The following is a 15,124-nucleotide window of genomic DNA, read 5'->3' as shown; positions in this document are numbered from 1 at the left end:
GTTTTTTTCCCCCCACAAATATTCGACTTTTTGAGCTTAGAAGTTTCCTTGTTTTTTTTTGTCCTACAAATTTATTTATTTACTAATAAATTTGTATTATTTATTTACAAAATAAATTGTTTTTTGTCAAATGTTTTTTTTCAATCTACAACGGCTCTAAAACGCCGCCAGACATGAAGCTAAAATGCAGCTGCAGTAATAAAAACATTTTGAACCAAACGGTTCAGTCTGAATTTTTACAGTAAAAAAAAAAGTCCAGATGAATGTCAGCTCATAATTCTTCATATTAAAACTGTTTTTATTAATTTATTCTCTAATAAAATAAAATCAGAGAAGATCAGAACACAGCAGAAGAAGCAAAATAAACAGCTTGTGGAATGTACTTCGGTAAAAGAAAATAAAAGCTCCAGCTGGTCCAACATGGGGGCTTTATTTCCACCACAGTCAAATAAAGCACCGCTTTCATATATTTATATATATATAGATATATAGATATATATATATAAAGATATCTATATATACTTTGATAGTTTTTCATATGCACCTTCAGGCAATAACTAGAATGGATTCTTTACAGAATCAAGTTTCTTGTGGTTCTCTTAATTTACAGGTAAACTTAGTTTCTGGATATTTAAACCACAGAAAAAAGTCAAGGCAACTTTCCTTTTGCCTCATTCATAAAGTACAAAACTGGCACAGAGGACGACCATTTTTATACACAGTAAAAATGCAATAAAATTAAATTACATACAGAGGAGACAAAAGTCGTGTAAACCTTTCCCCGTTACAGCAAACCTAAAATAAAATCACTTTCCAAAACAAATTCGATTCAGTATAAAACACGCACAAAAACTAAACCTTTTGTTGTTTTTGTTGTTTGCCCTTTGAAGAAAATGTGCTGCAGCTTGTACAACGCGTTGCGTTCTGCGTGTGGCGTCCATTTTGTCATCCTACAGAAGGCAATGAAACAGCAGAAGAAGAAGAAGAAGAAAGCGATGCAGGAGTCGGAGGACTCCGGGTGGCTTCGGGTTGATGACATCACGAGGAAGGCGTCGCTTTGACGGACAGTTTGGTAACTATGGTGATGGTGGCCTCCACCGTCCTGTGCAGCATGTCCAGCATGTCAGGTGGAGGGGCGCCGCCACTCAGGATGACCTGGGAGGTGCCGGCGCCTTCGGATCCGTCCCCGGCCAACCCGATGGCGGACGGCGAGGTGGCGTCCTCCGGGAGCGTCGGAGCAGAACCGCTAACGTTAGCCGCCGCCGCCGCCGCCGCCGCCGCAGAGTCCTTCGCCTCCCCGTCGGCGGCAGTCGGCGGCTGCGGCTCGGTTCTTCGCCGCTCCTCTTCCCGCTCTTCGCCGGTGCCACCCGGCTGCGGCGCTTCGGGCTCCTCCACCTGGACGAACCCGTCGCCTGCGTCCTGCAGCAGCGAGGAGGAAGAGGAGGAGGAGAACGAGGAGGATGACGAAGAGGATACCTCCATCTTCTCCTCCTTCAGAGCGGAGTCCATGTTCCTGGAAGTGGCTGGCGTCGGTTCCGGAGACGGAGGGTCCTGCTCGGTGCCGGGGTCGATGAGGGACGACGAGTCGCGCGTCTCCGTGTCGGAGGTGCTGGCGGGCGTCAGCGCCTCCTGCTGGTCGGGCTTTGAGTCGCCGCAGACAGGGAGCGCCGAGGAAGAGGAGGAAGACGCCATGCAGAGCGGAGCGGCTGCGTCCGCAGCTCTGTCGTCGTCGCTGCTCACCCTGCGGCGCTTCACCGGCGTCGCTCCTTCATCCTCGGCTGAAAACAGGAAACAGGTTAACGACCAGAACCGGTCCGAATCGGGTCGGGCCGAAACGAAGGTTCTGTACCTTTGGACTTGAGGTCCTTGGCCTCCAGGTCCAGAGAGCTGCGCTGCTGCAGACAGAGGCGGCAGCGACCCAGCAGCTCCTGCAGGGCGGGGCACAGGGCGGCATCAATGCTCGGGGGCGGCTGGATGGAGAGCAGCAAAACCAACGACCTCAAATCCTGAAATACCACAGAAGAAGAAGAAGAAGATTAGGAGGATTTAAGGACAAAAAGACAGAAGGGAAGGAGGAAGTAAGGAAGTGGAGTGAGTGAGGAAGCAAGTAAGGAAGGAAGGAAACAAGTAAGAAAAAGTGAAGTGACTGAGGAAGCAGGTAGGGAATCAAAAAAGGAAGGAAAGAAGAAAATAAGTGGAGTGAGAGAGAAAAAGGAAGGAAGGAAGGAAAAAATAAAGACTGAAGGAAGGAAAGATGAAAGGGAGATATTAAGGGGGAAGGAAATAAGGAAGTAATTAGGGAGGAAAGGAAGTAGGGAAGTGAGTGAAGTAAAGTAAGTGAGTAAGGAGGCAGGAAAGGAAGGAAGTAGGAAATTAACTAAGGAAGTGAAATGAGTGAGAAAAGGAAGGAAGGAATTAGAGGGGGAAGGAAGTAGGAAGTAATTAAAAGTTGAGTGAGTGAGAAGGAAGGAAGGAAGTGAGGTAATTAAGTAATGAACAGAAGAAACGTTTCTCTCCTTCCTCTTCCTGTGTTTTTATCATCCACCCAGTTAAACACTGAGGTCAGAATCTAGACATCTCAAGGTCGTTCAGTGACCTTGATGTCACGTCTTCCCTCCAGCCCTGTGTGTGTGTGTATGTGTGTGTGTGTGTGTGTGTGTGTGTGTGTTCTTGTTTTTCCCCCTGCGTGGGGACATTGGCCTGATTCTATACCTACACGTGGGGACCTATTTACCCGTGGGGACCAAATTTGAGGTCCCCACCGGCACAACCCCATTTTGTAGCATAAAATGGTGTATAAACATGCCTCGTGAAGTTTTCCAGGAAGTCCCCATGAACTTCATTTCAAGACAAAATTTGTGTGAGTGTTTAAGGCATGCGCTCATAGTGGTCACACAGAGTATTGCAGTCCCCTTTAGGCTAGGTGTTCCGGAAGTGTGCTTCACTTACTGCTCACTCTCTAGCCCCCCCTATTGGTCAGAAGGAGTTTTACAATTTAATGGCCAAATTAAACTTTAACTTTAAAAATCTAACTTTTTAAACTTAATTTCTTACAGTGTGGGATTATAGAGTATTTTTTTATGTAATTTATTTTAGTTTAATTTAAAGTGAAGTTTACCAATATTTACTTTTTTATTTAATTTATTGCACTTAGCTAAGCGCTGTGAAAACCTATTGAAACTCAAAGGCTTATTATGATTCTCCTCAGTAAATAAGCACCAATTTGGAGGCCTAAGAATATTCGAAAACTCAAACTTTGGAGACTGCCGAGGAAGATGGCAGCAGCTAAGAAAGCTCCGGAAATCGACAATTTTCTTTCACATTTATCTGGAATATACACCTCTCAATTTACCCGGATATAAATACATCTGACATGCTAAAACCTAAAGTATTTCTAAGAAGCCAGATATTAATAATTTACCGACGAAATGTCAAGCAACAACAAAGCTAACTATTTCAAAGGTGCAGTAACGAGAAGCAAGCTAGCAGCGAGGACCAGCCCCACGCCTGACAGCACTTCTGCTAACCTGTTGACAGACTTAAGCTGCACTGAAGAGAAACATACCGACCCCAACTTCATGGAAGAAATATGGAACATGAGCGCAACACTACAAATTGTTGCAGCAGATGTTGTCTCAATTAAAGAAAGAACTAAAGAGCTTAAAGACTCTGTGGAAAATATTCTAATTAGGCTGGGCGAGGTTGAACAGCGGGTGTTCCTCAACAGCACTCCCTAGAAATCTTTTTTTTAAAAATCTGTCCCCAAGCATTTTTCAATCAACAATCATGAACAGACAACAAACAAGCAGACATTACTCAGAACTAAATATTCATGTCTTTGACGTAGAAAAGTCCCTTCGTAAAGACTGAAACAGTAGCTAAACCAGAAATTAAATTAAAACTAATTTTAAAATCCCTAAAGAGAAACTACAATGTAGTATTTCACCCCATGTTCATTAGTCAAGTCAAACAGGTCATGTTTAGGCCTGCTTCGTAGGAATGATTTCCTGAAGAGTTCTGTGTTACAATATTAAGTGCAAAAGTTTTCTGCTAAACAAAATCCTTTATTTGCTCTTCGTTTTGTGTAAAGGTTATGCAGTGTTGTCCATTTTAAGTGGCTTACCCATACAAAATTTCATATGAATAAAAATCAAATTTCAAAGATGATAGATAGACTGTTACTGTTTAGTAGGCACTGTCAGTTAGGCTGAAAATGTCTCATGCCTGGTTCCCAAAAATGTATTTGGGAGCCAGGCATGACACTTGAAGTAGATTCCTGAGGTCAAACATTGTCAATGGCCTTCAACCAACACATCAAAGATGGGCTAACCCAAGTAAGATCTCGTAGTTCCTTATATATTCTTCTTGATAGAAGAAATTATCTGTAAAAGCTAATTGAGATTTGACCAACACTCTATAAAGCACTTCATATTTATATCAATTAACAGCCTCTTGTAAATATTTCAATAACATATATGCTCAATATGATTGTACAAATTGGTATTATGTCTTTCTTAACTCCCCTCATCTTTTTCCAATGGTTTGCTCCACAAGCTCTTAAGTAGGCCATTGGTGACATTGTACCCTTTGGTCTCTCCAGGCCTGACAAGAAGATAACTGAAAGAAGGATTGGATTTGTTTGACTGACTGTTTAAGTTAGAGTTGTTAAAACAATAAACTGTAGCATTTTTGAACTTTTAATTCAAAGTGTTTGGTTGAAGACAAAGAATGGTTGAAGAAGAGGAATCAAGAATCAGCATGCTACTCAAGCAGGTTGACTGGCTCACATTTATGTATTTATTTATCCACATATAGTTTTCCTTATCTACAACAGCCCTCCACCCAGTTTCTCCACAATGGAGAAACTGGGTGGAGGCCATCTCACACACATCCTGAGATTTGATGTCCCCACCTCACCCATGCCCATCCCCCCTCAACATTCCCTCCATGGCTTGGAGGGAAACATGCTGAACTATAAAGTGTAGCATGTTTTAACTTTTAATGCAAAATGTTTGGTTGAAGATAAAGAATGGTGGGATAAGAGGAATCAGTATGCAAATTATTGTAATTTATATATTTATTAATCCACATAAAATTTCCGGATCTGCTGTAGCCCCTCCACCCACTTTCTCAGTAATGGCTGCCGTCTCACACACATCCTGAGATTTGAAGTTCCCACCTTACCCATGCCCATAACTCCTCAACATTCCCTCCATGGATTGGAGGGAAACATACTGTACTATAAAGTGCAGCATGTTTGAACTTTTAATGCAAAATGTTTGGTTGAAGATAAAGAATGGTGGGACAAGAGGAATCAAGAATCAGTATGCTACTCAAGGAGGTTGGTTGACTGGCTTACAATTCTTCAGTCTCTTTCTGCAAACCTTCCTAATTTATATATTTATTTTTCCACATCCTAATTTTCTGATTTGCTATAGCCCCTCGCCAGTCTCTCTGTAATGGCTGCCATCTCACACACATCCTGAGATTTTGCGTCCCCACCTCACCCATGCCCATCCCCCCTCAACATTCCTCCATAGCTTGCTCTCAAACTTTGCAGATTTGACTGGTGTGGAACCTACAAAATGTCCATTACAAAGAATAATTTTTTCTCCTGAAGCATTACTTTGGGAGATAATACAAGTTAAGTAATTAATTTCCTAGTTTTATAACTTAATTGATGCGCGGTAGAGTTGTGACGCCAAAGTTAAGGTGTCATTAGTTATTAACACAGGGCTGGGCCGTAAGCCTCAGCTAGCTGCTTTTTGCAACCAAGCAGGAACTCCGGCCTGTGCCGGAGTCTAAATCAAGCGCTCCTTTTTTGACTGCTGCACACCTGCACCGAAGGACGAGATTCAGACCTTCATGCTAACATCCGAGGAATGAGGAGCAAGCTAGCTAAAGAAAATGGTAAGATTATTGTTATTTTAATGGACTCCCGGTTATTATCTATTATATCACTCAGTCAGATATACTTTTAAATGTTGTTTAAACGTGTTGACCTGTAAAAACTGTTTCAAATGTGTTTCACTAGGATGGCTAGCTGACATTAGCCTAGCTACAGCTAATGAGAAGCATGCATGTTTTATTTTCAATTTATTGAGGTCCAGTCTTACAGCAAATAAATAGAAATAAAAGTGACAATTAACCAAAAAAAGGATAAGTTATTAAAATATGACTGCTCACAAAAATGACTCAAATGCAAAATAAAAAAAGCTAAGTTTGAAACATGCAAACTTAATAGAGCAGAAATCATGAAATATGCAATATTTTCAGTGGCCCTGCTTGTGTAATTGAAAAGAGTAATAACTTAAGAGTAATAACTTTTTACATGTGCTCTGAATTGAGAGACGATAGACATGAGGAGCTAAAACATGAGGCAGAAGTAAATGGATGCCTTGTGCATAAAGGTTGATTCTGCTGGGAAGGGAGCCTTCATTACACCAGACTACATCCTTTTTAAAATAATAAAGATTGGGATTTATGGGGTTTTTGGGGGGGTGTAGGAGTGGGAGAGGGTATATTAGGATGAATCAGGAGGTTTGAATTGGAAACTAACTTCAGCATCATAACTTTAGGTGGGGGGGGGGGGGGGGGGGGGGTCTGTTTTGGCAAAATTAATTTCAGGCCTTTGACACTGACTTATAATCATTGAATGTTTTTTTTTTTCCTGGAAAATGCCAACCAGAGAAGTAGATCCAGTGATAGGAGTGACGGTGGAGTAGAGTCTACACCCAGCTGTTCCAGTTTAAAAGGTGAATTATCTCAGGGAAAGATGCATTAGCCCACAATGTTTTTCCCACATTTAAGTTGTTTTGCATTATTGTTTCCACTAAATCAATATAATGCGAGTTATAACTGCTCAGGTGAGAGAAGGGAGGTGTGACAAGAAGTCTATTAAAATTATAATTTTTTTAACATGATTTTAGTTGCCTAGAAGAAGCTACCACAATATCAGTTAATGTTTGATTTAAGAGTACCAAGTCAGGTTTTTCTTAAACAAAGAAAAGGCTCAGCACATCTGTCGGTGATTTTACTTCAAATGCCAGTTGTTTCTAAACGTCCAAGGAAATAGATTTGTGTTAGGGGGGAAGCTTTGGTAGAACCCAGGTCAACTGCTTTCCTTTTTGCATTCGACCATTGTTGACTTGCTATAACTTTGATAATTTTATTTAATAACCCTTAGTCTAGTTGTTCCAATCTTGAGTATTAAATTGAAAAAGTTAGAAATTTTAAAGAATTGCTGAAATTATTGAATACTGCAGGTCGGATATTTATTTCTAATCCCAAATTTAACATTTGTAACCTAGTGATAAGACCCAGAAATATTTTGAGAAGACCAAATATAGGAGATGCAGAGCCTCTGAATTGTTTTAAGGTGATATTAACTTTTTTTCTTTTTAAATTTCAGCTACAGATGAGACATTTGGGCTTGATCCAGAGCAGAGGCAAATGGTAAGTGTGCCTATGAATAAGTTCAAAGGATGTGACCGTATTTCAGTTTCATTCTAGCTCACATGTACTCTTCATACTGCATAGCTAATTTAAATATTGTTCTAAATTAAAGTCTGGAAAAGTTGCTGCCCAGTTGTCTTCACCAATGAACATGTGCATTAGTATTTATAAATCCTACAGTGGGGAAAGTTATTTTCGCTGTAGAGAAGTGGCAAAAATGTTGTTATGCAGAGAAATGCTTGAAAAAGATCATTTTGATATAAGCTTGTCGTATTGAGTTTGGGAGGAATGCTGTATCTTGACAATATGTCTCCATCCAAGTTGACACCTTGTGTTTAACATGTCGGGATCATAGATGATGACTGAAATCAGGCCTGTTAAGAATTCTCAGATTTTCAAAATATTGTGAAAATGTTTTAATACCCCAGTGATTCACTTCTACTTATTTTAACTGATTATAAAGGCTGATGTCCTGCACAGATGTTTTCCTGTTCCACCACACTTGACTCAAATTAATGGATCATTAACAAATGTTTTATAACAAGCTATTGGAGAATGATTTGATTTGAATGAAGTGTGCTGTAGCAACCCCTAAACCCTGGGAGTTGCTGATTCTTGACTTAAAGTTTCACCTGAATGCATCATTCTCAATGTGGTCAGGTGCCAGTTCGATCTGGGGCCTGTGTCTCCAATTTGTTTAATTTCACAGATGTGGACATTTACAATGATTGTTTTCTGTGTTTTATAGGATCAAACACGTCAAGCTCGTCGCCTGCAGACACTTAAAGCCCATCACAATAAATGTGAGGCTCATCACAAGAAGCTCGTCACAAAGTTGCCTTTGCTTTGTTGCATAAAGGCAACAAATGAAGTGAGGGAGAACACGTCTTTTCTCCATCAGAAGGGCTTAATGGTTAGTTTTGCTTCACCTTTTTCTTGATGTACCCAGAGATGAGAACTGTTAGTAAATGTACCATTGTATGTGTGGCTTGAGCTGTTTTGACAGTATTATTGTAAAAATATCAAGAAAATCTTCTTGCAAATTTCTTAATACTTACTATAATTATGTAATCAACACAAATTCATAGCTATCTTTAATGCTGGATAAAAACGTCTTTCAATTTTTAAAAGTTTTGTGAAACAAAAATACTGTCAGTTATTACAAGATTTCAAGTGTCCAACGTCACGATGCAGACGCTGCTTATCAGAGAAGAAATACATTTGGTGGTATTTGGCTGCTTTGCAAAATCATGTAACCTGAAACTTTAGACTGTGCACAAGAGCTTTCTTTGAGGGGGACTCACCTTGTCAGTCAATTCAAATTTATTTAGTGTCTATTACAATACAAGGTGTCACTAGATGCTTCCCAGAGACCCAGACATGGACTAATCAGGACTAAACCCAAAATACTCTGAAGCATTTATTATCTTCCAGTCTATGAAATTCCAATGGCCTGTCAAGTTGAAGTATAAAATAAATGTGCATAGTTTCAGTGTCATCTAATCTAAATTTAGTAGGTTAGATTAGGTGGTAATGGATACCAAAATCCAAAAGTAATTGGCCATGGTGTCTGATTTTTAACTGTCACATTTGAACACAGCAGAATATTAGCTTTAGGTATATTTGTAACAAATCTGGGTGGATCACTTCATGGTTTGTATTAAATCTGTAAGCAAGGCATTTGCTTTATTTATCCTCTCACCCACTCTATTAAGTACTGCGCTGTCATATTATACACCATGAAATGCAGAATCTCCAGTGTAATCTGAAGGAGCCTGTGCACTTTTGGTGCTGTTAATATGTGACATCTTTGGTATTTCTAAATACCTTGATACAGTAGAAGTTAACTGTAGCTCTGTATTAAATTGTAACAGTTCATTTAGGCATGGACACATTTTAACTGTTAAACTTATAATTTTTTGGAGTCAAAACAGTCATCCGATGAGAGCGACGATACCATCATCCTTGGTCCAACACCAACTGAAGGGGACATGAGCGTGCCTGAGCTTACAAGAACTGACAGTGTGATTGTAAGTTTATTTATAAATATCATAGTTCAACCTAATGTTAAGACTCACTTAGGTTAGAAATTCTATTTTTTCGTAGTATTTAAAACCAAACTATCCAAGAACTCAGTTAGTCGCCATGTGCTGGTAAATCTGTCACTTTTTGAGAATGCTTAAAAATGTTGGAAAAACATTTGAGCTAACAAGCACCAAAAAAATTTAAAAGAAATCATACTAGTATTGGGAGTATTTCTTTTTTAATGAACTTTTTAAAACTAGTTGTACATATTTAACTTCTTCTGATTTGTTTATATGTTTGAGAAATAATCTGAAAGTAATTTCTCTCTTTTTAAAAAAAATAATTTTAGCTAAACAAACAAATGCTTTGCTACTCAGAAGCATCTCTATCAAGTTCTGACATCACTGAGGAAGAGTATGTTCCCAATTCTGAGGAATCTGAGAGTGACAGTCTAAACGACAGTGACAGTTCAGTAGACGTTAAACAGCTCAAGAAGAGGAAGAAAAGAGCCCAGAAAAATACTTCTTCTCTGGAAGTCCAACCACTCAAGAGAATGCGTGTGACCACTTCTAGTTCCTTGACTGCAAAAGATCCTGGAGAATCTTCTTCAACTGATGCAAAATATCCTGGAGAATCTTCTTCAACTGATGCAAAAGATCCTGGAGAATCTTCTTCACTTGATGTGACAGTCATGACCTTGAAGAAGAAGGGAGATGGCAGTAGGGCTTACAATAAAAGGTACTTTTGTGCATTTTGTAGCAAACCTTACAGCAAAATGGCACGTCATCTAGAAGCAAAACACAGTGATATACCAGAAGTGGAAAGTGCACTGAAATGCCCCAAAGGTTCTAGAGAACGACGGCTGCAGTTGTCCTTGATAAGAAACAAAGGAAACCGTGCCCATAATAATAAAGTCATTAAAGAGGGAAAAGGAATGCTCATTCCCCGCCAACAATGCACTAAATCTGCAAAAGCTGGTGATTACTTGCATTGCATCAACTGCGAGGGTTACCTCAAGCGGAAATCCTTGTGGAGGCATATGCAGAGGTGTTATCTCAGTCAAAAAGTCAAAGGACTGAAGCCAGGAACATCTCGAGTCCAAGCCATTTGCAAATATGCAGAGCCAGTACCAGACAGCGTCAATGCACAGTTTTGGAAACTAATACGTGACATGCACCATGATGATGTAGCAAAAGTTGTCCAAAGTGAGAAGTGCATCTTGAAATTTGGAGAACATTTGTTCAACAAACATGGTCAAGATGTTACAAGACACGAATACATCCGACAGAAGATGCGCGAAACCGCACGAGTTGTTCTGCAAGGGAAGAAAGATGGCAAGTTGGAGACTCTCCCAGACTTCTTTGTGCCAGCTAACTTCCCTCATGTTATAGATGCAGTTAAGAAAGTGGCTGGCTTGGATGAAAGAACAAACGTCTTCAAAACGCCATCTTTAGCACTCAAGTTGGGTCACAACCTCAAGAAAGTGGCAAATGTTCTTGAATGTGAGGCTATGATCTCAGGCGATGAGAATACCATTCACAATGTGCAAATTTTCAAACAAATCTGTGAGACCAGATGGAGCGAGTGTGTCTCTTCCCATGCTCTTAGGACTTTGAATGAGGCTAAGTGGAATGCTCCTCAGCTTATTCCCTTTGCTGAAGACGTTAGGAAAATGCACCAGTATCTTGACACAAAAAGGATGGAGTGCCAGAGGAACCTAAAGGAAGAAGCTGTAAAGAAGAACTGGGCTGAACTTGCCAAGATCACGCTTTGTGAGGTGATAATATTCAACCGGAGAAGAGAGGGAGAAGTATCCAAGATGCCACTGAACGCTTTCACCTTGAGAGATACCTCTGTCACCCATCCAGATGTGGAGCTTGCTTTGTCAGAACTTGAAAAGAAGCTGTGTAAACACTTCCAGCGAATTGAGATAAAAGGCAAACGTGGCCGAAAGGTTCCCATTCTCCTAACTCCTAATATGGCATCATCAATGGAGTTGCTTGTCCAAAATCGCCACAATTGTGACGTGTTGGATGAGAATCCATACATGTTCGGGAGACCACAGACTCTCAATCACTTCAGAGGATCGGATATTATTCGTGAGATGGCTCAAAACTGTGGAGCAAAACACCCTGGAGCATTGTCCTCAACCAAACTGAGGAAGCACATGGCCACCATGTCAAAGGTACTTAACCTAAAGGACAATGAAATGGACGACCTAGCTGACTTCCTTGGCCATGACATTAGAGTTCATCGTCAGTATTATAGATTGCCTGAAGGGACATTACAGTTGGCAAAAATCAGTAAAGTGTTGCTGGCACTAGAAAGAGGACAGCTCTCCCACTTCAAAGGAAGAAATCTGGATGAAATCAGCATTGATCCACAAGGTAAATTGGTATATTTTTTTGTGAAGATTTAATTTGACCCCCTGGCATGGCACGTTTTATTTATTTTGATTTTGACTTTGTAAATAAAAAAAAAAGATGACATCTATAAAAGTTTGAGTGTCAGACATTGACAACAGTAGGAAGAAGTAGCTCAGCAGGCATTTTTTATATTACATATTCTAATTCTTGTAGTTTTTTTGTTTGCTTGTTTTAATCTTTGGGAAATTCAATCATAATTTCCCATTGTAAATTGCTCACTTGAATGGCCATAGAACAAGGAAAAGCGCTAAGACTGTGCTGACAGCATATGCAATGCTTCATAGTTTAATATGATGGATATTTGTTACTTCATTTTTCAGAGAAAATGTCTGTGGACAGTGGATCAGACACTGAAGAAGAGGTTGACTCAGCTGAGAGGGATGATGATACTTCATCTTCCAGATCACCAGATGTGGATGGCAACAAAAAAGTAGAAAATGGTGAGGAATCACAAATACATTGATTTCTGCCTTTTGTACAATCTGTTGTCAAGACAGCAGTGCACTTTTAGATTTGTGCTTAGGCATTTTAACTTACTCTCTAGTCTATTATATATAATATATTTCGATTACATAAAATAGATTTTTAGAATAATTGTCAGAAAACCACAAGGTTAAGCTGTTGCCATCTTGTTTCTCACCTGGAAGTTGGAAACCAGATTTTATGACATTAAGTTGACTGACTATATCACATCCATCACTGCCAGGGATGTGGACATGTGAAAAAGTGCTTCCCTGACACTTTAGTGAATTTGGGGATTATCGAATCCCCTGAAAAAACACCTCTTGGAATTATAAAAATGGTTTACTCGACATTAAGAAGTTTTTTCAAATAAGTGCCGTTTCCATTACAAGATCTTTTTTTTTTTTTTTTTTTTTACATTTGATGGAGAGATAGAGGTCATGGAAATGAGTCTGATAGTTTCATCCATAAAAGGAGAAATGTTTTAAAAAGTGTTGCTAACAGGGCCAAACTAAATGTTGACGGTAAAAATTAGATAATTACAATACCAGCAGCTTTTGATTTAGTGCTGTTAAGAAATTAGTACAAAGTTAAACTGTTAAGCTAATTATTTGAAATGCTTGTATAAAGTAAACATACTGACTGCTTACACTGTTGAATACGCTTTTACTTAATATACCTTTGTTTAGGTCAATTTGGGGTGACCAGGAGATGCACCACTGAAGTTGGACAAAGCAATGATCTGCCCTCAGCAAAAGGTAAGAATATTTATAAGCGTGAAGAAAATGAGATTGTAGATTTCTGATAAATATTGAACCTTTAGAGGCCACTGTCCTCTATCATTACTCTTTTTCATGTATGTCATTTTTGGGTTCTGTCATTTATACAAATTTTCAATGTACTCTGTAACTGATAATTTTGTCCAATATTTTGAGATTTCTTTGGTTTAACAGAGAGGTCAGATGACGAGGGTACTGGCAGACATGGAAGTCTCTGGCAACTCCAACACGACTAACGGTAGTTTCTCTTCCTCCTTGGAGATTATCAATGAGCAGAAGCTTTAAAAATGTTGCCAGACACATCTTTCAAACTGAAGAATTTATCTGACTGCAAATTTTTATTATAAAGAAATTATAACCACCGGGTCTAATGTCTCAACTGAATGTTCCTCCTGCAAGCCAGGCTTGAGAACATGTAAACCTTTAGTTATTTTTTACACATTTAGTGTTCATTGAATATTTCACATTATCAGGTGTAAACCTATTTCCAATATTTCCTTAATTTTTTTATTGAACTAAACAAATGGGTAAATAATGAACATTTCACAGCACTGTCTGTGTGGTGTCAAAATTAGGCTTCCTCATTTTATAATCTCATGAGGATCACATGATATCTCTACATATAAAACTTTAGAATAGCTCAATTTTCATTTGACTGCATACCCTCAAGCAAAAGTTTGGTTTTACTTCTTCTCCCCCTTCTCTCTTATTGCCACCTTGAACTGTCTTCAAACAGCAAACTAACTAGACTGATCAAAGGTAGTTTGGGTGATTATTTTAATCTTTCTGTTTAACTGCACCTATAAAATATTTCCAAAACCTATAGTGCTAGGAGAACTTATCAGGCCCTGCGAGTTTTCCCAGTTTGGACTCTGTGACAAAGGGAGATTTAAGTTTTATCCATTAGAGAGCCCCGCTTATGTTGATGCTCTCTTAACGTAGGCTCACCAAGTTTCCAGCCACCATCAAATCACTCAAAATCTTCCTTTTGGTGAAGTGTTTTTGAAATGGATGATATTTTAAACAATTTTGTCGTATTTTTTGAACATCCCCTTGACCTTAATTATTTATGCTTGTGAAGTATTTTGCACAATTAATTCTCTCTTGTACCTGCTGATGCTTCTATAAAGGATGGGGAGATTTATGTGTTCTCTCACTACCAGTTGTCAGCTTCAACAGTGACAACTATTGGAGCTGACAGCTGACCCTTAAATATGAAATAATGCTTTACTATGGCTGTAGTAAAGAAATGTTTTCATGATAGCTTTATAACTTGCTCTGTCATACAGACTGAAACATTTTTTCATTGAAGAATACTTAAGTGCCCCTAATTATTTTTCAGGCCCACCACAAAAGAAGAGACTGAAGTGGAACCAAGAAGAAATCCAGGCAGTGGAGAAAACACTCATGGACTGTATTGACTCTGGAAAGGTTCCTGGGAAAGCCCAGTGTATGAAGTGCATTGAAACCTCACCAGTAGCCCTCAAGGACAGGACATGGCAAGGGATTAAATTCTATGTGAAAAATCGCATAGATGCATTAAAACGAGAGACTTTCAAAAGAAGGTAAGCGTTGACCTTTTTGTTACTGTGAAAGAAAACGGATCATTTGTTAGTGCCATTACCATGCCGATTCTGTTTGGAGTTTCTGCCGGTTTTGAAGTTTTGAGACAGCTGCAGTCAAGTTTTGTAATGCAAGTATGTATGCATACTGTATGTTCATGTTTATGGATACATATCAATGAATACATTTCATTTTAGTACATGCATGTTGGATTGTATGTATATTTTTTGCAACAAGATACTGGAAGTTATGCAATAAAATGGTTCACATAGAACCAGAAAATGTAGTCCATTATTGATGGTTGGCATTAAGCATGTTACCAGGTACTTAAAAATAACATTAAACAAAAACAAATCTGATATAACACAGTTTATTGACTTAAAAGAACTAGGATTGCTCATATTTGACAAACTG

At 39.1% G+C, this 15,124-nt stretch overlaps 2 protein-coding genes across 3 annotated transcripts in view; one reads left to right on the top strand and one right to left on the bottom strand.

The window, feature by feature from the left end:
- Window positions 1-294: 294 nt before the first annotated feature.
- The window catches only part of usp34 (ubiquitin specific peptidase 34), a 79,795-nt gene continuing 64,965 nt past the window's right edge, over window positions 295-15,124 (bottom strand). For both annotated transcript variants that reach the window (XM_023333322.1, XM_023333323.1), the window contains exons 77-78: window positions 1,850-2,006; window positions 295-1,778 (exon numbers count right to left, since the gene is read on the bottom strand). In XM_023333322.1, coding sequence (XP_023189090.1) covers window positions 1,039-1,778; window positions 1,850-2,006 — 897 coding nt within the window. In that variant the 3' untranslated portion in view covers window positions 295-1,038. The remainder of the gene's footprint in view (window positions 1,779-1,849; window positions 2,007-15,124) is intronic.
- On the top strand, window positions 3,114-14,766 carry LOC111608538. The gene is made up of 9 exons (XM_023333324.1): window positions 3,114-5,910; window positions 6,689-6,755; window positions 7,412-7,455; window positions 8,204-8,368; window positions 9,381-9,485; window positions 9,830-11,867; window positions 12,227-12,346; window positions 13,058-13,126; window positions 14,490-14,766. Exons 1-9 carry the CDS (start codon window positions 5,908-5,910, stop codon window positions 14,714-14,716), a joined length of 2,838 nt encoding a protein of 945 aa, XP_023189092.1. The 5' UTR covers window positions 3,114-5,907; the 3' UTR covers window positions 14,717-14,766.

This window comes from Xiphophorus maculatus, chromosome 5, assembly GCF_002775205.1.
Source record: "Xiphophorus maculatus strain JP 163 A chromosome 5, X_maculatus-5.0-male, whole genome shotgun sequence".
Classification (NCBI taxonomy): Eukaryota; Metazoa; Chordata; class Actinopteri; order Cyprinodontiformes; family Poeciliidae; genus Xiphophorus; species Xiphophorus maculatus.
The sequence above is the reverse complement of the archived record's forward strand: the minus strand, read 5'-3'. Positions and strand labels throughout refer to the sequence as shown.